Source organism: Phalacrocorax carbo, chromosome 5 (genome assembly GCF_963921805.1).
Source record: "Phalacrocorax carbo chromosome 5, bPhaCar2.1, whole genome shotgun sequence".
NCBI lineage: Eukaryota > Metazoa > Chordata > Aves > Suliformes > Phalacrocoracidae > Phalacrocorax > Phalacrocorax carbo.
The window spans coordinates 62635941-62662944 of NC_087517.1; the positions used below are offsets into that span (position 1 = coordinate 62635941).

A 27004-nucleotide genomic window follows, 5' to 3' on the forward strand; every position below is an offset into this window, starting at 1 on the left:
CTCATTTTCGAGATAGAAATCTCATCCTTTTACCAGTGAGGTCAGCCCAGACAGCCCATAGAGCCAGGAGTTAAAAAGGAAATGGCTCTTCAGCAGAAGTGTAACCAATGCAACACCACAAGTATCTTCAGAAAAATATGATCAGAAATACTACCATGAAACTGCCTTTCCACCCCTATATTTTAAAGCGTGGGTTAAGCCACTTTTTCTGAGAAAGGGCATTTATAATTAAAAGCTTTCAGTTAAAACTAGGAACAACAAGAAAAAAAACTACTAAAAAAGGGTTCAGCTGCCCCCTCCACTTTCTCTGGCAGTACCCTGGAGAAGCAGTAACCAGTGGCCACAGACACCACTAACAATGGAAGAGTTAGTGATATTACAGAGTATTATCTCAAGCAGGATTGTGTTTTTTAAGAACAGCTCGCCACATGGCTTTGTAAGTTATTACTACTTTGTTTTCATGATTAATTAGCATCAAAGGTAATTTAACTAGCTTCTCCCCCCTTCCCCCCAAAATGAAAGAAAACAGAGCTCTATCTACAGTGCATATGGAACAAAATTTGTGATTTCTTGCAGCAGTAACTCTCAAGAAGTTTTTCTGGCATCATCCCAAAATAACTCCACAAGAGTCAAAATTAGATGTTTGATTGTGCTCTGTATTTCCCTGTTTGCGATTGCCTGTGTTGCACAGCTTGGGATTTCTACTGGAGACAAGACACAGATAAAATATACAGCCATAAGAAAACCCAAAGGCCTTTCATTTGTTCTAGCTCCTTTCCAGTTACAGCTGGTGACACCAACAAGACAGACAGTAAAACACTGCAGGGATGAAGACAGCTAGCCATAGACAGCATATTCTTTGACAACTAAAGCCAGACTGACTTAAAAATCCAGAATATCTTTGCCATCCCAGGAGAGTCAATGGGAGTTCAGGATATGGAGTAGGATTTTCAGCTGGAAAAAAAGTCATCTTCCCTGGTAATTCCTCAATATGGTGCTGTTTTAGCTTAAAGCAGCATAGCAATTTGTCATATACGTAGAGTATGGCTAGCTGGCAAGCTTGAAGAAAAGCTGTGGAATATCAAGCAGGTGTTATTCAGCTCTGTCCATCACTCAGCAAGTCAAAGATCAGTGCTATGTGACAGAGTCACATAATGCAAGGCCAACTACAAAAACAACCGTTCAGCATAAAATTCAGTGCTGGGGCAAAAGAAGGCTGAGAGATCTTATTTGTGGAGAGGTGCTTTCCCATCTCAGTAATTTTGATACTTGATTAGAGGGAGGCAGTAGACTTGGCTTTAGGTGAAGAAAAGGAAGGATTATTTTGGCCCCACAGCAATTAAGAATGCACAAAGCTAAAGTACAGTCTAAACTTGGGTACCGTTGGCTTAGGTAATAATTGTATAAATTCCATTCACATCCACAAAATAATTTTATTAGACACATGAATACAAAAGACTTACAAATATATTAGTGTTTTCAATGCTGGAGTATAGAAAGTAATCTATATTTAAAGTCACACACACATATTAGTAACTCTGTCTCCAAAATACTGCATAAAAATACTCGGATTACTACTATGAAACTGACCTAGCAGTCTCTTTCTCTCTTTGTCAGAGAGCTCTGAATCTTCATCAATAGCTTTCAGTAGAGATAATAGCTCATCTTTTGTGGTCTTCTCTGTATTGGAGCGATACTCTCTTTCATCAAGTTTTTGGCAAAAGGTATAGCCTAAATGGAAACATGAGGCATTCAGATAGTTACCACTGCAGCCAACCACCCTCGAGATTGTGCAGACCCAACCTCCTTTAGAGTCAAATTGGTCACAGTGACAGCAAGAATTTTTACATTGTCTTAGTCCCTTCTGTTTCTCATCTGGGTACATGAAAAGAATAATGGAGTTCAGTTTAAACTGTTACCTGTTATCTTACTGGCATCTTGGCCTTTCTGCAAAGCCACCAGTTTGTTGCTGACCATTTTATGCAGTGTCCCTGGGATCTTCAATAGAAAGATAAGACAGCAGCTTAGAAAAAGGTAATTCTGCATAAGCATACAAGATAACAAAAACCTGGCCATTTTCCAGCACTTACCTTTAACACATCTTTTTGGTGATCCACAAGGAACAAGATCAGGAGGTCAGTTTTCCCTCTGGATAAGGTTTTATTGTTGATAATAGCTTTAGAGAATGTTCTTTTCACAACCATCCTGTTGTCGCTCTAAAGGATAATGTGAAATGATGTTCAGAAGAGGATAATTCCTCTCCCCCTTTAAGAAGGGCATTGCTTTTCTTCTAGAGTCCTTGCTTCTCCTGTCATCACATATTTAAGCTACAAATGTGTTTCTGACCAGTATTTGGGACCTCTAGATTTCAGTAAGTGTAAAGCAACATATAACAGTTAAGTATGCATGTTTACCTCCTTCTGTAGTTTGAGCTCAGAATTGTGCGCTGCAACAGCCATGAAATACAGCAGTCGTCTGAACTCCTCCCTGACTTGGCTGTCAAGGAGTTTCAAATAGAGTTGAACAGCTTCTAAAGATTGCTCCATCTTCCCATTCACTGGAGAGACATAAAGGTATCTATTGTCGTATTTATTTAAATAAATGTTACAACAAAACACCTACATTAGCCACTAAGAAGTTCATCTCTCTAAACAGAACTAGCCAAACATAGCAATTTGTTTTCACAAAAACTTCTCACAGGCTGATGAGGGCTGTTTCCATACAATCCGAGAACTGCCCACACCCAGGCTTTTAGCCTGATTTTTAAGAAAGCTCACTTTCAATTAAGCTCAATTACAGTTCAGCCATCTTGAATGGAATGTGAAATACTGAATGAGGAAAATGATTCTGTTTAGAAAGTTAATGACCTCTTGTTGCAGCAATAAAGATCTGCCAAGAAATGCCAAATATGTCCTAGTTAAATGGGCTAGCTTGATGAGCTAATTGCAAACCATTCTGCAGAGCTTCACTAAGTTTTAAGTGGCCTTCCTATGCAGAATACCAATTTTAGATGTGTAGATTATTTAAATGAAGTACTTTGTACCAGTATCCTCCCTTTATCATGTAGGGAGGAAGAATGGGATATAAATGCAAAATATTCCTACCATCATGGAACAAGAATAATCAAAGCAGAGAATGATGAAACATAAGAACAGGGATGAGATGTTGACTGATGACTAAAACATCAAAAACTTTCTAAAATACCATCTAAACATAAAATTTAAGAAATGCACATTTCTATAGACAGAGGAGAGTTGTGAATGGGATACAAAGTATCCACACAGCTTTAACTTAAATACTTAGGCCATAAGATCTAAATATTAGGCCATATTTATATTTAATTTCCCATGAATTTCCATGGATACACACTGCCACTAGATTATAGCACTCCAGTTTCACAAAACTGAACACAAACTGCATAAGGAAATACATATGGAAAATTTATTTCTTTCTTTTACAATGAGGGTGGTGAAACACTGGGACATGTTGCCTCGAGAGGTTGTGGAGGCCCCATCCCTAGAAACAATTGAAGGTGAGGTTGGACAGGGCTCTGAGTAACCCAGTCTAGTTGAAGATGTCCCTGCTCATTGCAGGGGGGTTGAACTAGATGGCCTTTAAAGGTCCCTTCCAACCTAAACCATTCTATGAGCACTGCATATAGTCAGGACCACAATTTATTTCAAAGCAGAGTCTTCATGACTAGAAATAAAAAAACTTGCAGAAGTCAACCTTTAAGCTTGGCTGCTGTAGTAAATATTCAGTTTGTCAGTACGTCTCTCACATACGCTTAGGAATATAGCTTTATTTTACTTACCCAATAGTTCGGCAATTCCTGAATGAATTTCAGATGCATGGCTTAACAGTGGCTCCTTTTTTTGGCCATAGTATCTGCCAATATTTTCAAACAGCAGTAGTTTCCATGTGTCTGCTTTATCTGGTTGATCAGGCAAGTTCCTGCTAATATCTACCACCATATGATCTGGAAGATATTCCAAGCAATCTATTGCTGCTGAGAGCCATTCATCTGTTCTGAAAGAGAGGGGTTTAACAAATAGCATTACTTACTGATGCCTTTCAGAGCTGGTTGCATTGCTTTTCACAGAAAGCAAGCAGACTTGGTTTCTCACTGCATGAGAGTATTTATATACATTAGAAATTGACAGCAAAAAACCCAACCACTTTTCCTGACACACCCAAGTAGATCATAGCCATATACCTCTTTGTTATGTATTTAATCAAGATGAAGAATTAGTAACCCACACAAGTAAACAGTCATAAGCAGTTAAACCTAAAGTTAGTGATGTCCTCTACTGTTATACAAGGACATAATTATTGCTAGATAAACAGAAACCTGAACCTTGATCTGATTCAGATTGGTAGAAGTTTTTCAGGCCATGTTTTTAACAGTTTCAGGCTCAGCATTCTTGCCTTTTTTTTATATAGTAAGAGAAACTAAACTATTCCCTCACAGGTAATTTTTTAAAGAAAAAAATTCAAGATGATAGCAAAAACCTCTATTCTTCCCCTCAATGCAGCAAACAATTTCCCCTCTGAATATTATCAAATACTGTCATTGCATTCAAAAACTCTTCCAGTGTTCAGCATAAATTGTCTCAGTTACATCTGGTTTAGAGCATAGCAACTAGTATTTACCAATTAACCCACACAAGTCTAACATGGAAAAAAGTGCCTACACACATCCTTTCTGCAGTACTGGGGACTACTACGTTTCTACCCAAAGATCTACTTTGCTTTCAATTCCTATGAAAGAAGAAAGTTATTCAAAGTTGCAGAGGTGAGCGATGAACACTTACTGTGAATCACTGAAAGCCTTGAGGATCTCTCTGTCTAGGTAGTTACTTGTGATGACATATCCAGTTCCCTTCCTTGGTTGTGGAAGCTGAGGTCTGATCTCTTGGTGCTTGAGTAAAGACTCAAGGAGTGGAAGATCTACAAGTTGCAGCAGACGAGCAATTGTTTGTTCTTGCCATACTTCGTTAATAACTGGGGAGGGTGGAATACACAAAGCACACCGAGATTCAGCATGTGCAAAAAGAGAGATTATGAAAAAGACAACTCCCCTTCCTCCCATCAGTTCTAACCTAACAGATTAATTTTACCAAAATAAAGATTTACAGTAGCACAGAGCGTGGCCCTTATCAGCTTTTTATCACCGCAAAAGGAAAGAATTAGCCATTTGTTTAGTTAACTACAAGTGTTGGAGAACTGCTTTTTGGATAAGTCTGAAGTGCCTTACATTCTTTGTGCTCCAATTTGCAAGCCTTCTTTGTTCTAGATAAGGGATTAAAAAACCAAAAAGGGTAACAGTGACACTATCCTTATCAAAGTCTCCACAATTATGATCTGGTTCGAGTTTTGAGAGTTTCTAGGATGCATTAGCATTTTTAAGCAAAGAAAAAACACATTAGATTGTAGTTTAGTCTGAGAGAGAAGACATGAATTGTGAGGAGCCATTTCGCACAATACTGAAGGAACGCCAGGCAGCACAGATACAGTTAAAAAGCTAGGGAAGAGTTTTAGCTGACAGTACGCTATTGGCCATGATTAAGTCAACCATGGAAGTAGTGCAGGTAATTGAATATTATGAAGAACATTCCTAACTCAAGTCAAGCTCTACATAATTGTGTATTCTTCCCCACAAAACTCAACACTGATTTATTTCAGCTAGAAATAATGGGTCCTGTCTGATAAAATAAAAAGGTAAAAAGCAAGCCTTCAACAAATTCAATTTGCCTTTGTTATGACATGGTGTTCAATACCAAATACCATGAGACTAATTTTGATTTCCTCTCCAATCTGATAGGCATAAGCCTTTCCAGTCCTACAGTTATCATCTTCCTTCTCCCACAAAAAAATGACTGAGACATCATTTGGCTTACCTCGACGGGACAAACTATCCGAGATGTTTACTTGAGGGGTATTTGCAGGCTTTAAACTCAGGTTTTCCCAGAGATCCTCCAAGCTTTCTGGTTTGACAGGAGTAGAGTGAAACAACATGCTCTTCTCGTGTCTGAGATTAAGAAACAGTTTTTATATATACTTATATCCATATATATGGATAACCAAGCATATAACACAGATATGGATAATTGTCCAAAATTTTAAAAATGATTTCTCTCTATAAATATTTACATAATCTTCTCCCCCCTGTCCCCCACCTGACACTTCCTCTGTCCAAGTCTCACAGGAGAATGTATGATACCTTAAAGAATTATTTGCATGCAACAGTTGCATGCAAGCACATAGTTCCTCTCTTGGAACTTGACACAGCGGGCATCAGCAAGCTACCTCAATTACCACAGAGAAGATCTAAGAGGAAATGGTTAAGGAGGGGAAATTATTTTTTAAAAACCCCAAACAAGAAACCAAAACAAGATTCCCCTGTCAAAACCTCCAGAGTTTTAAGATATTATTCCTGATGGCAAAGTGAAGACAAAAATTAAGAGTCATTCTTGAAAAACCTAGAGGATGGTTGCTCCGTAGCAACAGCATTCCTGAAGTTATGCTGCTTGTTCATACAATGGAAGGCTTCAGAAACCTGTCACCCATTTCTGTGTGTTAGCTGGTTCTTCTCATAACTGCTTTCATATGCTTTTGAGTAGATAGCATACCAACTCCAGCCATAAAATTACTATTCCTCCAAGCATATTTGTTTCATTTCAATTTCTATAGCTTCATCATTTAAGGGCAATGCAAAATCCTTTTGATGCCCACCATCTTTGCTATGGATGTGACAAGCTGTATGTATCAATAGATCTGTTCCTTTCACTAAATGAAGTGTAATCCAATGGATCCTGTGCCCTGCCCAGAAGAAAAACACCTTCATTCTACACTAATAGAACATGAATAACCTTGTGTTTTTTCATGACTGTTTGGCCAATATATTCTAAGTCTCACTTTAACAGTCCTTGTGATTAATATATTTTTAAATACCACATTTGATTGAAGTTTTTTTCTCACAAATTCTCCTCTTTCCAAATAAAGACTTCAGACAGTTTGCTTTAGCAGAACAAGAACAGAACAAGAGCTAGTTGGGGGGGAGAGGGGGGAAGGAAGAGAGGGGAGAAGCAGGACCAAGGAACTCTCCATTTTTAATCGCTGCTTCTATAATTTTCTGAGCAGTTGGGCTGATGCACTAAAGCTCACATTTGCTCTCATGAACACATCAATACAGAAGGTATCTCCTTTTTAGGTCAGTACTATCAGCAATTTTCAAAAGTGCATATTACTAAAACTATCACAATAGCTACATGAAGGTAGTTTCTTGTAAGAATGTTGGAACATGTTCAAAGATGAACACTTGACAAAAACTGTTTAAAGGAAGTTATTTGGCAAAGTGTCATCTACACAGCAGTGTGTTCTGTTTTGTGATGGTTTCGTTAGTACCAGGGTTTTCTTTGCCAACTCCTAAAGAGACAGGGAAACAAAGCCTCACAACTGCACTTCCCTGTGGTTCTATGACAGTATGCAGTAGCATAACAGCCTGCTGCCTATCGCAGGAACAAGTCATACACACATGAAGAAACAGCTGAAAACATTTCAAAAAGCTAATTTTGAAGCGTGGCGAAGCTAAGATAATGAAAGAAGAAAGCTCTTTTAACCTGTTTTCCTTAAAAACTGGACAGATTACTGGCTTATGCCAGAGCCAGGTGCACAGCAGCTAAAGATTGTTCCATTGCATTAGCCTGATGCACCTGAATTCCAGTTGGCTGTATTGGTTAGAGCCCAATAGATCAGTATCCATAACACAGTTTCCACCTTGTTGCCCCCTCTCCCAAGGTGATGTGATAACAGACACTGAAAACAAGTAACTATGCAGGCTGAGTGATATACTCACTTCAAATTGCCATGTCCTTCCTATCCTCCACCACAAACACCTGTGTAATATCTACTCCCCCCCTCCACCCCCAGTCCTGTAATTGTAAAGCAGCTTTCCCTCCTCTCCCCCAGAATACGTAACATTTTCCCATTGAGAAAATTTCTTATCTTCACATTCCACGTACTAACCTTTGTGGCGTACACTGCTGGTAATCTTTATCAAGTTCCATTTGGTTTGAGACATTTGTGAATCTGTAGAGGCTACTGCTACTGTCTTCAAATACAGACCGCTTGTCTTTTCCAAAGACCCTAGTTGAAACAGCCTCAAATACTTTGTAATCCATCAGTGCTTGACATACACGCACTATTTTAGCACGGGAAATATCAACATCCCCAAAATACTTGTTCTGTAGAAGATGGGCAAAGACAACATCCACCGCATCTGAACCAATAAAACAGTCATGATAGCACTTTAGGTTCTGGCGACGCTTCTTCACTTCCACTTGAGTTTGAAGCGCATTGATAATGCTGCTCCAGACATATGTTGCTCCAAAAGGTTTCTGCGCCAAGCTAAAGCCTAAGAAAAAAAGCATAAAGATTGAATTCATGCTGCAATTAGAGAAGAACTGCCCCCTTTCTAGCTACTAGCTTTCATGTGTCCTGTATGGATTGTTAAAATTTGAGATTTCCAGTTTGGCTTGGGTTGCTCACTTATTTACATCCTACTACTTTCTTAGCAAGTCTGCCTGCCTTGTGCCAATGTATCTCTCTGGTGGTTGCTCTCATTACATTAACCTGAAGCCTCACAACCTGGAACTTTTAACTTTTTCCACCTGGCACTTTGACACTCTCCTTTTTCAAGCTCCTCCATCACCCAATAGTTACACCTGCAGAACCTACTCCTAAGTACATCCTCCCACAACCAAAAGCTAGCTGTTTGCACTTTAACTCCCCAGTTCCTCTACTAACACTGACAAAACTGCAGCTGGGCAGGGGAAGAGGGAAGCAGGGATGAAGACACACAGCAGAACTTTGTTTCCTACAGGACTGTGCATACACACAAGCTACGCAGTATCAGTGCTTAGCATATCACTAACAAGATCAAGAATTCTCTTGAGACACCACTCACTCAACACTTATCCCACAGAACAGCCTTCTACCACCACAGCTCCAACTGAGATTTCAGCTGTGGGTACTCAATCCCACTTCCTTAAGCCAACCAGTCTTCCCTCCCCCAATAAAGCCACTAAACTATTACTCATTTAGCATAGCCTGCTAGCAACTAACAGTTTGACCAGAGGCTAGACTCAGCCTCCACAAGGACTTAAGAATACAGAATATACTCAAAGTTTGCAGGTGGCACTCAACTGGTAAGAGTTGCAGCCACCAGAGGCTAGAATTAGAATATATGTTTCTCAGTAAAGCAGATGAATAATTTATTAAGAGAGAAAGCAGAGGAAGAAGAGAGAAATCAACAGCTGAAGGACAAAATATGGAGCAAGGAGTTGGCAGCAATCCTACAGAAAGCCATCTGGGGTTATGACAGACCTCAAACCAAATGAATTAACAGTGTGATGCAGTGTTCAAAAAAAAAAAACCATGCAACTCGTTCTGGAACATATTACCATGAACATTTTCCACAGAGATGCAGTAGGTATTTTTCCTCTCTCTCTTCTGTTTAGTCTTAAGTGACTTTAGTTAGAGAATTGTATTCCAGTTTGGGGCACCAGAGTTTCCAGCTGATATCTGTCTACCAGCAACCCCAGAAAATGGCAGGTTGGCAGGGGGAGAGGGAAAGCCAGGGGAGCAACAAAGATTAAAAAAAAGAAAAACAAAAAATAGGGAACACAATAGCATTTGAACACACCAACACTATTACAAAGGACAGCAACAGTTAATTTCAGAGCCACTAGCAAATAAGACACCTGCTTTCTTAAAAGATTAGTGTCAGGAAAAACAAAAAACTTTAAGACAAGGCATTGAACCATTCTAGGTACAAACCTTCCAGAATCTCCAGCTTCCAAAGCTTTAAAAGTACAAGACCGACAAAGCACACCCTTGCTCATGCTTTAACCTGGTGACACCTTCAGGTAGGCAGAACAAGCAAAACAGAATACAGAATTTCCTTCCAGCCCAACGTTTTAATAGCTAACTAGCCTGTTTAGAAGTAAGAACAAAAACCAAAAGCAACACCACCAAACATATATTCACACTGGTTTCTGTTGCTAAAATAAATATCAGCACATGCTACCTGCAATAATTACACTATTAACCGTTTTATCACCTCATCCTTCCACACACACCCCCCAAAATCTTTTTTGGGGAAGTGGTGTTAAGTGTAGCATTAAGATCATAAGATTTTACAAAGGTAAGGTGCTCGAGGTGGGAAGAAAGCAGAAACTGTCCTCTGCAAGCAACCTTTAGCCCCTTACGTTGCACTAACAAGTCACCCGCTTAAGTCTCTGCCCGGGCCACCCGGTGGCTCACCGCCGCCGGCAGCCCCACGGGCACCGCCCGGGCACCGCGTTCCGCCCCGGCCCCAGCCTCCCGCCCGCACCGCAGCGGCCGACCTCGGTGCGGGGCGGCGGCAGCGGGGCAGGCACGACGCCCGGACGGGGCCTCCCGGGCGGAAACACCCCCCTCCACCGGCGGAGAGCGGCCAACTTTTGAACCTGTGCGGAGCCGGGGAAGGCGCCGGCACGGAGCTGCGGGCGGGTGGGGGCCAGGCACAGGGCGGGAGGGCTCCGACCCGCCGAGCCCGCACCAGGGCGGACGCACCTCACCTCAAGGCTGTCCCCGCCAAGCCCGGGCAGAGGGCGCCCCACTCCCCCCCGGCCGCCACCGCCCCGTCCCGTCCCGTCCCGCTCCGCGCCCCGTACCCGGCGGCCTGGCGGCAGGGCTGCAGGCGGCGCTGAGGCTCAAGGCCGCCGCCTTCTCCCGCACCGTGGCCATCACCGCCGGCGGCTCCGCGCACTGGAGCCCCGCGCGCCGCCCGCGGGAAGAGGTAGCCCGCCAAGGGGCGGGGCCGCCGCGCCCGCGCCCGCGCCCATTGGTCGCGCCCGGGCTCGGGGGCGGGGCGAGCGCGGCGGCGGCGGCGGTTGAAGGGCTGCCCGCGTGCCGCCGGGCTGTCGCGAGGCGGGAGTGGCTGGGGGCTCTGAGGAGAAGCCCTGCCGCGCCACCCCTCTTCTTCCTTCCTCTTCCTCTTCCTCTTCCTCGGGCCTGCGGGGGCAGAAAGAGCAGCGAAAGCTGCCCTAGAGCCGCATCCAGGCCTCTACCGCCAACCGGGCGTAGCTCGGCCTGCGGCCGGACAGATGGACAAGATTTCGTTCCCGTGAGCACGAACACCAGCAAGGTCCATACAGCGTGACTGCCCTCGGCGGAGAGGGGGGACAGTGCAGCGGAGGGTCTGTGGTGACCGGCGCTACGGCTCTGGTGCGGGAGGGTGCTGCTGCTGCTCTCAGCTGAACGACGGCGCTGTCTGCGCCCAGACCCACAGCCGTGAAATCCTACAGCAATAAAAATGCTACCCCTATTCCTAGCACACAATGCAATCTTCCCCCTGTATTTCCTGTGCAATTAAAAAAAAAATAAACTGGTCAGCTATACTTCTTTAAGCCTAGAATAGGCCTAGTATATGACCATGGATGAACAATTAAACTCTTCTTCCTTCTTACCAGGACATATGGCTTCAACAACCACATATGGTTGAAATCTCCCTCTGATGTTTTACATGAGCTGTTTATTGTAGCAGTAGGCATTTTTTATTGAAATAATAAATTTACCTCAGGGTTTTAAAAGTTTTTTCTACTGTCTGCAGCAAACTGCTGAGATCTCCAACATCATTTTCTACTAAGTAGGGAGTATTTTGATGATTCCTACTTAATGAAAGTGTATTAGAGCAATGTAAAATTCGATCAATTTTTTTGACTGATTTCAATAGGCGCAGCACAAAGGCAGACTGATCTCCATGGTATGCAAACTCAAAAAAATATAATGCGCATTAAAGACTAAACAATATGGATATTACAACTGATACAAAAATTCATTTTGAATTCTCAGACTATTGAACTGTTGATGGCAGTTTTGCAAAACAAGATCTCCTGCAAAGCTTTAGCCTGTTCTACAACAAGTTCCACGCAGGCAGGTGTGAACTGCAGGATGTCTGCTATCCACTGAAGCTCAAGTCAGCCTTTTTTTATCCTTATTTGTCACGCTTAAAGGTAGGGCACAGTAAGTTTGTTCATCGCATACAAATGAATAAACAATGGGCTTCATTTTCAGCTGTGAAAAATCGAATAGAGGGAACTAGATACCACAAATTTAAGGCAAACAACATTTTTTGGAAACGTTTCTTCATGTTTCACTGACAAAAGAAAGGAAACATTTCTTCATGTTTCACTGACAGAGCAGCAAAGTATTTAATAATGGAGTTCTAAGAGGGGAAGTTCTTGGTTTTTTCAGATAAAGAATTCTTAAGTCTCTGGGGTTAAACCCGGACTAAAAGGAATCTATTCAAACTGTAGCAAAACGCTAGTCTTTGAAAATGAAAGTTCATATTGTTTTTCAGCAACAGGAAGAGACAAACAGAGATTTCTTTCTTGGGAGAAGAGGGGAAGATTTTAAAAAAAAAAGTTCTGACTCACAGGTGTCTGACAGTTGCCATTAAGAACCTAATAAAAATATATAATGCATGGGTCGATGGGGATTTCCATGATACATTATTTTATTATTCCCTACTTTTGTAACAGTTTGATGCTACTTTTTGATGCATTGCCAAAATATGTTAACTGCAAATCAGTAAACGCCTGAGTTCATTTTAACTTTTAAAAATAATTTATTTTTGCATAGCTGTTGAAATAAAGCGATGCAATCAATCATTCTGCAATGGTTCACCACAATCTCGAGAGAATTTAGAATGACAAACATTTGCAAATAGGAGGTGTTAACGAGAACATTACACCTTATACCTCAGAGGACAATTTGCCAAAGCACTGCTTGCATGGAACAGTGTGATCGATGGATAATGTACTCTGAGCTGCTGATCTAGAATATTATAAGATTTTTTATTCTTGTATTTAATTCTAGGTGATCAGCAGTCTACCCTGGGTTTCTGCCTTTGCCTCCATGTTTCCCCACAGTGACCACAACCACGACACACCAGTTTCTCCATGGGCACATGGCAGCTATTGGCTGGGCAGCCAGCTGTTTTCGAACAGTATCTGGTATCAAAAGATGTTAAAAAAAAGCTATACTTTTTTTAGTATTTCTTACAATAACATTATAATGAAACACTTTCCTAAAGCACAGAAATATTTCAATGCCGTTATTAATATATTCATAATTAATTTATACTTTATTTAGTAATTTTAAAGAATGCAATCTCGTGCAGCCAGTGTGGTCCTTCTTACCTGGTGTAATTCCTTAGGCTGCAGTAGAAAGATCTCAGGATAGAAGTGCAACATGCTGTATTTGGTTTCACCTTCCACAGTGGTTTCCCCAAATTAACCTCCCTAGAGTTGAACACAGGATGTACCAGTGAATGCCAGCTACAAAGCCATAATTAACATAATTCATCAAATCGCTTAGGAACAACTTAGTGGGATTCCTACATGCACACGGAACAGTAACCTTGCTCCAAAAGCAGTTCCACTGAAAGATATAGGACTACATAGAGAGGCAGATGCTACTGTAGGTAAATATATCAAAACCTGGTCTGCAGGTGTAAACCTGCAAGGGAGCCTACAAACAGCACCAGTGAAGACAGGCGGACAATATGGAAAGCTTGAATGTTGGCTCTCTATGTAAGAATATTATGTGAAGTTGCACAGAATGACAATTTTGTGATCTAGTTATGGTAACTAAAATGTATTTTTTAACAAATTACGCAGCCAAGTCCTAATTTTTACAGTTGTGTCAAATTATTTGAAACTGTTACAAAGAACTTTTTTATAGTGAGGAACAGCAGAAGAAAAATTTTATTTTTATTTATTTCCAGGTCATCTAGAAATGCTTCTACCAACTACAAGAGGATCAAGAGAGCGGCCTACATTTTGAAGAACTTACAAACTTAAGTTGTCTAAAATATCTCTGAGTTTCATGTTAAGAACTGTAGGGTTTAATTAGAAGCAAACAGCAGAATCAGAGTATTCAAATTCAACAGCTGCAATTTCAGGCATGTCTCTTGCTCAGGATCTGATTAGCTTACTCATGTCAATTAAGTGTTTGCTTGAGGATAAAGATGATGATAAAGACCCACATTCAGGTCTTCTCTGATTATGGGGAAAGAGAAGGCAAAATGGAAACTTGTACCATCACAAAGTGAGAAACTGATGACTACCTTTGTGTAAAGTGCTGTCTAGCTTTTTTCCATGATGAACTTGGAAGCTGGACAGCCAACCAGTATTTGGATGTGAGAGCACCTTAATTTCCAGGTATTCTGGGCGCAAATGAAGTAGATACAGAATACACGACCTCACAGAGTAAAGAATGACTCTGATTCTTTCAATATCATTATGAAAAAGTCAAAAGTTGGGGATGCGTTGCCTAAAAAAGATGGAAACATATTAATAGAAAGTATGGGGTGCTGCTGTTGTATCTACAGCAGATCAATGCTTGGTTAAGTGATTGGGAAGTGTTATGTATTCTTGAGAGAAACAAAGGAAAAAGGGTGTTTTAATTTCAAAATTTTTAGAAAAACTGGAAGGACCCCAAACCTGGAAAATAAAATGTTGTAAAACTAAGGAGTGTTCGATGGGCCAATTGTTATTCACATTTTAAATGCCAAAAATTATAAATAAAATTGATTTATCACTGGAAATTGGCTATGAAATAAAGAGGCATTCTTGCAGAAGAATACTATCCAATTTCTTACTTTCAAAAGAATTTAGTGATCCCACTTTTCTGAAGGATTAACATAGACTTAGCGTTTCAAATGCTCATCTTACATCTCATAAACACATCACACTATAGAAGGCGCTCTCTCTTACACCAAACCTTTTTCTTTAGGTTTCAAATGTCTTCCCATAGCAATATAAGCTTTAAAGATTAAGTGTATGTCAACACAGCTTAAATTCATATACACACACAATTTTATTGCCATAATAGCAAGGATCTACTGAACCCAGTCTTTATGGTCATTTCTGAAAAAGCACAGCAATTAATAATTACCATAAAAATTCATAAAAACATTCCAGTTATTTAGAACAGTTACTCTTTTGTTTTTTCCCCACTTAAATATCGACAATGGCTGTATTCACTGCAGTGCTGAAGCTGATGAAAGGAGAACATTTTAAACAGTAACCCTTAAAATGTTGCCCCATGCCATTCACAAATGATGAGACAAATGATATTTTGACATATGGTTCACTGTCACATAAAGATACTCCTGTAAGGGAAAATCAACAGCTTCAGTTACAGAAATTACTCTTTAAGTCACAGTTATCACAACATTATCAAATCCGCTCTATTTCATTGCATGAAGATACAAAGTCCAGTACATGTTTTTTTTAATACTGAAACTGTCCTATAGAAATCAGAAAGCTTTCCCTTCCATCTTTATTCATGTCAAATTTAAGAAAAGGAAGAGCTATTCATACAATATTGGATTGCAAAAGGCTGTTTGGTACGCTAGATAGATATGAAGGAAGATGAAAGAACTCCCGCAGTGAAGCTGCTCTATTACTAAGTAACGTGTTCTATTTGTACTGAAGAGCACAAGAGGTTTGCTTGTGGCTTAACTCCAGGGGTTAGAGAGGACTGACACTCCCTTACGGTGCAGAGCAGGTTATTCACAAATTCACTCTGCTGAGTCCCAATTTCCCATCTACATTCAAATTAAAAAAGATCGTTCAGTACTAGGTTCTGTGGGATACAGTGACACTATCCTGCAACGTCCAAGCCACGATGCCAACCATATCTGCCCCTCCACCAAGAGGCCACTTGCAGGTGCACTCCTGCTTGGGCAAGGGTATGATTTACTCCCAAAGCAGAAGATTCAGTATTTTATACTGACGTGAAATCTACAAGAATTCCACCCTTGCATTTTTGGAAAGACTGGAACAATAAACAAGTTCCCAGGACAGAAGCTTCTGGGTGACTGACTGTTTCAATGGACAAAGGGTGCACTGTTAAGGAGCGCAGTCCTTCCATTCCTGGGCTGGAATACCAATGCGACTGTGGGACCAAGTCAAGCAGGGCCATGGCGAGTGACGGCCAGGGAGGCAACACGCTGAGCCTGCAGTGGTGCACAATGACCTCTGGTGGAACACGCTGCACTCCAAGCAAGAATCCACACACAGGGGCTGGAACGGGAGTGAGTTGGACCCACGATTACTTGAGACGGTTTACTGTAAAGAAGTGTACAGGGTGCAAAGACTATTAGCGATGTAATCAGAAACACGGGGACAAGACTCTGCTTCTCAGTCTTAAGAAATACCAAGGAATTTTGTCTTAAATGGATTTTTCAACTTCTCCTCTCATGGAAGTTTTCTGGGACTTTCAAGAATGATTATATATTATAACCAGAGATTGATTACAGCACGCCTAAATGCGCACAGGATGGCATGGTCCTAGCAGCACTGTTTGGATAAAGACTCCCCACAGAACAGTAAAGACTGACTGTCGCCTACACACCAGAAACCTGTTCAGCCAGAAGGACCAAGTACTATTGGACACAAATAATTGACATTAGAAGTTACCATCTGCCCTGCTGGGAATTACCATTTCTCAGGTGAGCTGCAGTAGCTGACTGAACATTAACTCCTGTGTATTGCAACACAAAACCAAACACACTAACTTATGTTACTACTGAAGTGGCTTCAGCGGGTTCACAAAGGATTATGGGAGCAGCTCTCACCCCTTTATACAACTGTGAAGAGCCTGTGGAGGTCCAGCTGAGCGAGCAGCTATTTCCAGCTAAAGCATGGTGATCTACCAGGGACAAGTTTCATGTCCCTGCTCCCAAAGTAAGTGGCCACTAGTGGCACCAGCTTAATGGGACAGAAGGAGCTGATAGATAAAGGAGGTGAAACTGAGAACTCTGAATCAATTTGCCAAGCATAACCGAATTCTTGATTTTGACCATTTGTTTTGGCTTCTTTAGAAAACAGCTACATACCAATTACACTTACACTGAATGCAAGGCTTGTGTTCGAGAGCAGAGATCAGGTTTATTGTCTATGTATGCCACAAGCAGGAATCTATAATTCACCTTTTATATTACTGGACAATGTGCTGGGGCCACCAAACTCAATTATACCATGTTTTCCCAGGCCCAGAGTCCAGGCTGGGAAAATGGCCCTGAAAGCATCCTGCAGAGCCTTGCCACCTCACTGAAACTCAGAGGGAACTTGCAGAGTTCACGTCAAAAAGAAAGTAACAATCCCCAGCAAAGCACTTTTTTAAAGCAGCTGGTTCCAGAATTGTGACACTTGGATCCTCACACAACATGCAAGCTTTCTCACTGACTCTTTCAGTGCAAAGTCCATTGGCTGTGGTCAAACTACCTCTCTGACTTTTTAAACAAAGTTACTGGACCTTGCACTGAAGCAAATAAGAAGCATTCGCTTACTCTCTTCTGTTACCGAAGCTGCTGGGATAGTAATTTCTATGTGATGACCAACAGCAAAAATCTGGGAGGTTTCAGAAACCACCAAAGCTGCTTTACTTAGAGAACAGATATAAATCCTATTCTCCCGGAGCTTTGAATGAGTTACCAATTTCAATTTCACCTAAACACATGCTAAAACATTGATGCTTCAGCTTTTATTCAACTATCATACTATTTACCTTCTGTTGCTGCAACAAAAATGTGATACATAAATAATGCACAGGCAAATCACACTACCAGCCACCACAGTCAGAAAGGAGAGGATGATGCCAACAATATAGTTTTACTTAAAAGGTCTCGCTGTCACAAGCCCTGGAAGTCTTAAAAGGTTACAGATGTACTCCCAGTGATATAGTTTAAGGTTTCACATAACATGTAGAATAAAGACAGACTTAATTTAGTCATATTTTGAACCGAAAACACCTATGAAAAGATAACCACAGCATTTTAAACTGAATTTTTAAGGCTAAGCATAGTAGCTGGAGCCCAGAGTGGCCGCTAGCATCTATAACCTTTATCGTATGCACGGGATCAGATTAAAATTCTCCTGTGCGTAAACATCCCAGCATGTCTAAAAGAAGATAAATACTCCAGTTTTGAAGCTGTTACACGAACTACATCATTAACAGTCAATTCCACAGCATGTTCCATTAGGAGTCAGTTACAGTATTTCAAATTTAAGATATTAACTGTACACTGGATGCAAATCTTACAGTTTAGTTTTCTGCTAGCGTCATTACTCACACATTTTCATATCACTCCCATTCTCACCCATGTGCACTTACTTGAATGCCCCTCTTATGGCTGTTTCAGTATATGCTTACCATATATGCATTTGTCTACATTGAGGTAGAAGACCTGAGTGGATTCATTAAAATATTAGCACCTTATTTTCAACTAAATTCTGTAGCTACATCAAAGTCCCAATTTGCACAGGGCTGTAGGATTTTTTTTTGTTTTTTTTATTTGGAATTATAACAATTCAAACACTCCACACACAGAGAAAAATCCATTCATGCTATGACACAGGCCAAAAGGGGTTTTTTATAACCCTTCACGAGGACATCTGAAGAAAGGTAAGTGCCAAACTTTCAATGATAGACCTGCCTTTGCGGAAATAAAATAAAAATCCTTGTCTCAGATGACTGCAATACAAATACTTCTTAAAAGGGTTTTTGCTCTCATACTTTTTAGAACATCGACAATACAGGACAACCCGAGTAGGAACCACGGTCCATTAATACCCATGCTCAAAAATGGATTATAGTAGCAGGCAATGAAAAACCACTGCTTCTATGCAAAGATATATTGGCATCTGTGCTTTTCAGAACTGAAGAAAACCCTTTTTCTGTAGCAAAACAAAAGGCAGAATTAGGACTAGACTGAATTAATCTTACAAAGTCATTGTGTATGGCAAAATGCTAACAGCCCTCTGGTGGGACCTTCTGCTAGGAATGTCCACCTGCCACCAGATCACACTGCTGGCTTGTCATTGCTTTTCAGTCAACAGATACATTGCAGCACGCCTAATGGAAGCTGTTTCCTAAGTAGGACTGCTCCCAACTCCCGCACGCTCTGGTCTTCAACCACCTCCTCTCCAAAAGCTCCCCCAGCCTCACCCTTGCCAAATTCTTCCTTTCCCATGTCTGCCCACATCTGACCCATGTTTCTTCCAACTTCACACCCCTCATTTTCCTCAGATTCCTGCCATACAAACCATCACAGCCATATGAGGCCCCCCCCCTTTATTCTGAGTTTGCTTTTCCTAAAAGGCCTTAACTGCTCCATTAGTCCTGCTCATGGGCACTGCTGTTATTGCTACTTCCCCTCAACCCTTTGTGCATCAGGTAGCTAAAAAATACCCAGCAGAGAACAACCAAAATGAAACACACACGCACAAAAGAAATAGCCCACTGGAACTTTTAGAAGCAGAAACCTAAGACATACCCAGGACAAAGGAGATAAACTTTTGTACGGCTGTCTGTCATTTTCCCTGACTCACCTTTTGTTTTTCTCCTTTATTAATAGCTTGTTCTCTGTATTTACTGCTGTGTTGTTATAAGAGATCAAATTAAAAGAATTTTAAGACAGTTTTCTGTTCTTTAGTTTCTGGAAATGAAACAAAGATTTGTTAGGTTTTCTACAGGAGACGCAAATACCTAATGCAGAACAAGTTATTTTGATTGCCTAAGATACTTACCAACAAATTGCTGATAGAAGCTGCTGTTCTTTGAAAAGCTGCATTTTTTTTCTTTTTTCTTTTTTTTTTTTTAAAAAAACTTTGATAAATTATAACCTATACCTGGAACACAGTATCAAAAGCTTTAGCCTCCATGCTGCAATGGGACATTCTCTGTGCCTACCCACTTTCCCCAAAGTATTTTTTGGAGAAAACAACAATCAAGTCCAAGGGCCAATGTCTCATTTTATACTCATCTTGGTTTGGGAAGCAACTCTTATACCCAGGACCATTAAAAAAAAAATATTCCAGCCCTTCAGATTCACCATTTTCTGCAAGCAAGTGGCTCAGAGAATGCCTACCATGTATCTTATGGCCAGTATCCACATTACGGGACTTCACCTCTCTGCATGTAGGAAAAATATTCCTAAGAACGTATCTAGAGCAATTCATTGGAATTGGGGATTTAAAAAAAAAACCCAAAACTAAACCCCTCTAGAGCACCATTTCTTTCCATAGGTACACAGATGATATTCTAGTTTAGCAAGAAAGAGAATAGAAGAAAACAGTATAGCTAAAAAGCACCTGAATCACAGCAGAAGTCTCTCTCTTAACCCAACTGCCTGACTCCTCATTTATCACATCAGTTTAAGACCTAGCAGGTAAATTGTGAAAATTAATTCAGAACATTTAGAACCCATAAATGTTAAAAAACAAAAAACCGAAAAAACCAAAACCAGACATGCTCAATCCATGCAATATAATGAAAAAAAACAAAACAAAAAACCCAAACCAAACAAAAAAAAGCCCAAACAAAACCCCCAAAACCTAGAACTGCTATTTCTTCACACTGAGATCAGAAAATATAGTCTAAATTGCCAATTTTTCCAGCAATCTAACTTTTCAAGACTTAATATTTTAATAATAAATGACTAAGCGTTATGAGGTTTTTGTTTAAAAAGTGTTTTCACTTTAATGGGTTTAGTTAATAACATCATGAATGGTACAAAACTGTCCTTTTTCACATTTCCATACATTGTGTTACGGACCACCTGAAAAATCTGGACTAAGAACGCATAAAGTGTCTTTTAATTAGCCCTAGCTTCATTTTTGCCTTATGTAGTAGAGGAGATATGCAGAAAAAACATGCATTTGTTAATAATGACACGTTAATATTAGCTTAAACAATAAGATATGGCAGAACGTGCATTGTGTAACGCACAGGTATGTAACAGGGTAAGAGAGACCAGATGTGACATGTTGGCAACAAAGTAAGAAATGATTGATGACACACTGACATTTTGCGACCATTGTTTTAGCTTTTCTGTTTTAAAATTGTTTTAAATAGTAGTAAATATTTAAATAATATTTAAAATATATTTTCCTATGGAAATCATTTACTTGGAAGACAACCTGTAAGATCTGCGTTTTTAAAAAGTAGTATTTCATTTCGACAATATATGAATACAATACATGCCATAGAACTAGAACTTCAAAGCCCCTAAAGCCCTTAGCCATTTTCAGAAATAGTATTTCAATCCAATTTTGTCTCTGATTTCTTGCTAGCAAAACTTTGGAAGTAGCATCTCAAAGAAAACCTGCCTTTAAAAGAAATTTCAATATTTCTGTATTTCAATTAAAAAAACCCAATGTAAATGGGGATGCCTTACTAAAGGAAAAAATAGTGGAATTAAAAACCAAATAATTCATCATGCAATTAGTTTAATTTCTGTTTTGCTAATTCATAATCTAAGGAGGGTTTTATTCCTTCCTAGTGGATCTTCTCTTGCAGTCGAGTGCTCAGTTTCCACTGCTGGATGTTAAGGGATGTTACTTGAAGGAAAACATAAGATTGAGATGTGGGTGCAGAATTAATTACCTAAACTGCAACAAAACAAAGCAAAGTATTTGTGCAAAAAAGTAATTTGTACATTGACTTTTTTTTCTAAGTTTGCTTCAGTATAAAAAACCTCTACAATCCCACTAACAAAGCTTTACTTTGATTTAGGATCCTTCAATACACTTGAGAGTTCCATGTTTTTACTTATTCTGATTTGGTAAATTAATAATCCAACCATCATTTTTGCACCCCAAGACAAAGATGGAAGCTCCATTGTACTAATTTTAATAGTCCGGGGTGGTTACTTTTATTCAAGACAGGTTTTTCCTGTCTTCTACAGGCACAGTGCTTGTTTAACAGGCCTTGGGAATAAAACCAGCCAAAAATAAGCCAGGTTACCTTCTATGGCAGTGCAGAGCATCCTGGCCGGTTTTTTGTTTTGTTGGGGTTTTAAAAATTTTTTTTTTCCTAAAGTTACCTTCTTTTTAAATAGGGACAAGCTACTCCAAAAACCTCTCATTTCTTTTTTCAGCTTCTAAGGACTTGGATTAAAACAAGTAGCTTCCTAAAGCTACTTCTAGATTCAAAAATCTAGAGTAAGTATACAGAAGCAGTATAGAAATAACTTAGCACAGAGACCTCTCTCAATTAGCTGCTTTGTAGTCATATTAGGAAGGGATGTGTGAGACACAAAGTCTGACAAGTTCTTTACTATACCATCAAGGAGCCAACTTTATTGTTCCTTCAGCCTGCATCCTATTAGTTTTTAAAACTACAGATTAGGAATTCCCAAACTGTGCTGTTCATAGCACTGTAATGTGACAACAGAACCCTGCCTGGGCAAGTGAATACTCTCATGAATCTACACACACTGCCAACCACCCCCACCAATACGGGAATACACTAAGTAAATTTGGGAACACCCACTATCGATTAAAGAGTATACCAGGCACATTTCTACTATATCTCCAGTGTGCATATTTACATTAAAATAATTTTAGCTGATTGCTACCAATATTGGTAACTTTGCTGTTTGGTTTTACCATATAAACTCTAGCTCTTACCAGATTCAACACCATACAACTGAAACAATAGCAACTCTTCAACCCTGCGTCTACCCTTCTTTTCACTGCGAAAATGAATTAGCTTCATGATTGCTCCAACAATCTGCACATTCTTCCTAAACCAAAACTCATCTTGCTCTTCTTGATTATAGTAGACATAGCAGTAGCACAGTGCATCTATTAACATGATAGTGACCGCCCTTTTTAAAGCAAAACCACTATGAAGAGGGTTTAAAAAAGGCAAGGCATACCCATTTGTGTTCACTGTAGTCTGCATACAAATTGTAAAGGAGAATTATTGCTTTTAAAAGATGAAAAGCTTTGGAAATATGGTAAACATCCTAAAAGGCTCTAATCTAATCAGCTAAAATTCTGTACATACTTTAATACTCAAACTTCTATTTGATTACTCAAGATCAAATCGTTTCATTTTCACATCTATTCATTGAACTCCTTATAGTTCTAAGGTCTAATGAATATTTAACAACTAAATAGGAACAAAACAGATAACAGGAAAAAAGGTCACATGGCAATAAACATTATTTCATTTGGCCAATGAATAGTGAACCCTGCTTTCTTGGCTGAAATTAAGGCACTAAGTGGCAGTGAAAGGATAAAGGAATGAATTTTTTTTTCTACATCATCTGAAAAAAGACCAACATGACTATTTTTTTTAGGACGCCTGTAGAGTACAGATCCATTCTGAATGACTCAGTAAGGCATTCTGTTGGCAAATTTAAAGAAAATGTTCTCCTGATTAGAGCCCATTACATTCATTGTCTGAGTGTGACTAGTGGCACCACTAACTGTTAACGAACTGGAGGGGAGAAAAAGCTACAAAGATGTCTGAAGACTTGAAAGGCACCAAAAAGAGAACAGCTCTGCAACTGCCAGTTCTACAAACAATTATGTAAGCTGTGTTTAACACTGCATATAGTCTATTCAATCATCAATCTTTGTTGACAAAGATAAAGTGTAGTAGCTCTTCATTTAAACTCTCAGTTAATCAAGTGCTAGTTTAGTAAGAAATTTATTTTCACGTATCAGAAAATAATTGCAGTGTCTAACACAACTACACTTAAAGCAAAACTAGTCTAGTATGCATTATTCTGGTTAACACTGAAGCAAACCTGTATAAACAAAAGGGTTACCTCAAGATATATAGTTTACAATATGAAATCAACATATAAATGAATAGGATTTACTGAAAACAATGGAAAGTGTATTACAAAGATACATGAAACAATTTTAACCACAATATTTTCTCTGTGAAAAATACAACTATTAGTGAGATAAAATGTACAATTGAAATTTTTTTTCCCAAAGAAAAACAAAACAAAACAAAACAAAAAAAACACAGTATAAAGGAAAATATTTTTTTTCTTCAAAACAGGGAAAATAGTTAAGGTCATTGTCTTTCATTACAATATAATTTGACACAAAAAGCAGTCATAGGATTGCACCAACTCCATGTTCAGTCTCCCGAACATGACAATAGTAAAAGGAGTCCATAAAGCATAATGACATTTCTGGATTTTATGATGGTAATATACGTATGCAGACACTGATGTCTCCGGCTCTGTTCACAAAATGTACAAAATTCTAAATTTGGTGGCCAGACATGTAAAAATTAGTTCACCCCAACGCTGACTTTTCTGTTGCTGCTTAGTCAGGGATGGAAAAATCTGTAGTATTTTAAGTGTTGTTATTTTTTTAGCAATAAAGAAAAAAGTATATGTAGTGCATGCTTTATCACTTGTCAAAACCATTTCGGAAAATAAAACTAAGTTATCCAGTAGTTTACAAAATAGAAAATAATTCTTCAGGTTAAAAATGTGGTTAGGTTTATGTTTAGTTCCACCTCCAAAGGACTGATTTCCTTGGCAGCGTCACTTTTCCTTAGCAAGAGCCAAGGCACGAAGTTCCATAAAGAGAAATAAAAATGGCTACGAACAAGAACGCAGTCTGGCATTGTGAAAGAAATCAGAGCCTCTCTCTGAGCTTTCTGTTCCATCAGGTTAGTGCCGTAGAAAAACGCGAGACTTGGGATGCATTTTTGTTATGAGCATTTCTGCTGGACACGATTCAAAAGTTCGCCAAACTTTTCAAAAAGATCCTCCACCCATTTTATATTTTTCATGCACAGCTGAACAATCTCTTCCTGTCCTAGATCTGCACTCTTCTTCTGAACAGAGGAAATCTATTTAAAAGAAGGGCGGGGAAGAGGGAGAGATGTATACACATATACATGTTAGGCTGTCAGCATTTCAGAATTTTCGTTTTATAATATTCTGCAGTTAAATATGAACTTTCTTTGGACGAAAACCTGTAAGCTTTAAAAACAAGGGAAAATGCCCCAAAAAATGCATTTCTTAACAACCGAGCCAGAGCTCAACTCTCGTATTTCTGCTACCTGGAGTATTTCTACCAAGGATTTACAGGAAAAATCAAGGAGTGGGCATTCTAAGACAAAAAAGCAGCTTCTGGATCTGAGGAGTAACACACTGATAATAGTTGTTTCATTTACTGCGGGTAACAGTGAAGAATGCTTACCTGTCCTGAGGGAAACTGTTTTTACACAAACCTTGTAAGCCTCACATCTGAATGTTCTGGGCAGCAGTGCCCATTAGGGGCAACATATGTGCTCAGCCATAAAGAATTAATTAAAATAGGAGGCCACAATCCATACTCATTTACCAAGAAGAAGGGAACAGTCCTTCTAATTGCACTCAATTCCCTCAATAAATCCCCTCAATGAATGTAAAAGTATCTCGAAGAGAATAATACTTACCTCATCTTTACATGTGAGATATATGTGATATTTGTAATGATGGAGTGAGTGATACAAAGAATACAACTGTATTTTTTCTGGATCTACCGTAAACTCCTGCAGAAAGAACAGTTACTTTTGGTAAATTCATGTTATTTTCCAAGACAGAGATATGATAGACATTTTCTTCTGTAAACAAATTTGTTTTCAACAATTTAGAAATGGAGTATTTCATTCAAATCATTTGACATATTTTGGTATATTTCATATTACATCACAATTATCTTCTATCTCCACCTTCCCTACCAAGCTGTTTTATCAAAACTAGGTTTAAGCACGTTTTCCCTCCTCCTGAATGCACTGCAAGCCTAAAATGGGCAAGACACCCCCTTTTCAAGAACTACTGTAAGAATTACCGAAGTTTAACTATTTTTCTACCAGACTGGTGGGTATTCATTGCAAAGAATCATACAGTTTGTGCTTGAGAAGAGCCGATCTATACTTACCTAACACTTATGTTACTTCAGCAAGAAAAATGACTGTGGGCTGTACTTACAGGACATTTGTCTAGCCACTATTTACTGCTGGGAGGTAAGCCTGTGTCAGCCAGTACCTAGCAAAATCTAGTTATAGTGGTCCCTAGGAATGCTATGGAAATAAACAATGTGTACATCTCAAGCTTTACCCTGTTACTTTTAAAAACTTTTCCTTTTTTTTCTTTTTTTTTTTAAGATCCACAGCTTCATTCTGTCATTGGAACTGAGGAAAGGAGCAATAAAGAACTAAATTTTTAAAAAGTACTATCTAGAATAATTTTTTACAGTATTAACATTAATTTCTCATTTTTGATCTAGAAGCCATTGCATCATTTACTTTAGAGATTTTACAGCAGGTTAAAGCAACTGTCATTACAAGCTACACAGTGATGTTGCCACACCTGCAACGTTGAAGGCAAGATGTTGCTGCTTCAGCAGCAGTCCAGGAGGCTGACTGCTACACAGAAACAGGGTCTGCAGTTCAGTCCTTGCTCTGGTGGTGACAGGAGCTGTTTGGCATGCTCCAACAGGTGAGCAGCACAGCAACAGCAGAGCTCACTTCTCCCTTCCCATCTGACTACACCTACCGACTGCTGCCTGCATAAGGGAAGCAGCATACTACTACACCCCCCTGCAGTCTCGAGTAGTTGGTACAGAGGACTTCCTGTATAAATATATAGGATTAGAGCATTTGGGTCTAAACATAGAACTTAAATAGGGGAGTAGAGTAATTATGAAATGATTTATTATAGATTGTCTCTCTACTGTAATATAACTGTTTCACAGATGAGTTAAAAAAATGATTTAATATACTGCTTTAAATATTGTTTTTTAACATTCCCTTGTTACAGAAAAAGCAGCTCACTGAAGAAAGATTTTATATTTTGATAAATCTATCAAAAATGTAATATATGAAGCAGTATTTTATATAAATGTGGTTATCATATTAGAAGTCAGATGGTGGCAGCAATAAACCTTCTGGACACTCACCTGTGCTATTTTAGTGGTTGATTTAGAAGCCCTCAGTGTTTTCTTGTTGTAAGCTTTACCATTCATTTTGATCTTAGACACAGAAGTTCCTCCACTTTTTGTCTTAGAATCCCGAGTGATCACTGTCAGTTCAGGAAAGTTTTCCAAAGCGTTCTTTAAACAGAGCATATAAAGAAAAA

At 39.4% G+C, this 27004-nt stretch overlaps 2 protein-coding genes across 5 annotated transcripts in view; both read right to left on the reverse strand.

Moving 5' to 3' along the window:
- Positions 1 to 643: 643 nt before the first annotated feature.
- Positions 644 to 10868, reverse strand: DEPDC7 (DEP domain containing 7). 2 transcript variants are annotated; one of them, XM_064452799.1, is made up of 10 exons: positions 10719 to 10868; positions 8029 to 8416; positions 5901 to 6031; positions 4815 to 5004; positions 3815 to 4029; positions 2415 to 2557; positions 2091 to 2216; positions 1920 to 1998; positions 1591 to 1731; positions 644 to 1071 (listed from the first exon to the last, which is right to left on the reverse strand). In XM_064452799.1, the coding sequence occupies exons 1-10, from the start codon at positions 10789 to 10791 to the stop codon at positions 782 to 784; spliced, it is 1776 nt and encodes a 591-aa protein (XP_064308869.1). In that variant the 5' UTR covers positions 10792 to 10868; the 3' UTR covers positions 644 to 781. The 2 variants fall into 2 exon arrangements, with proteins under 2 accessions (XP_064308869.1, XP_064308870.1); XM_064452800.1 differs by lacking the exon at positions 644 to 1071 and having other exon boundaries at positions 1414 to 1731; positions 10719 to 10862.
- Positions 10869 to 20572: 9704 nt separating this feature from the next.
- Positions 20573 to 27004, reverse strand: part of QSER1 (glutamine and serine rich 1) — a 53730-nt gene continuing 47298 nt past the window's right edge. For all 3 annotated transcript variants that reach the window (XM_064452803.1, XM_064452801.1, XM_064452802.1), the window contains 3 exons: positions 26826 to 26978; positions 25321 to 25416; positions 20573 to 24729 (listed from right to left, as the gene is read on the reverse strand). In XM_064452803.1, the coding sequence (XP_064308873.1) occupies positions 24589 to 24729; positions 25321 to 25416; positions 26826 to 26978 (390 nt within the window). In that variant the 3' untranslated portion in view covers positions 20573 to 24588. The remainder of the gene's footprint in view (positions 24730 to 25320; positions 25417 to 26825; positions 26979 to 27004) is intronic.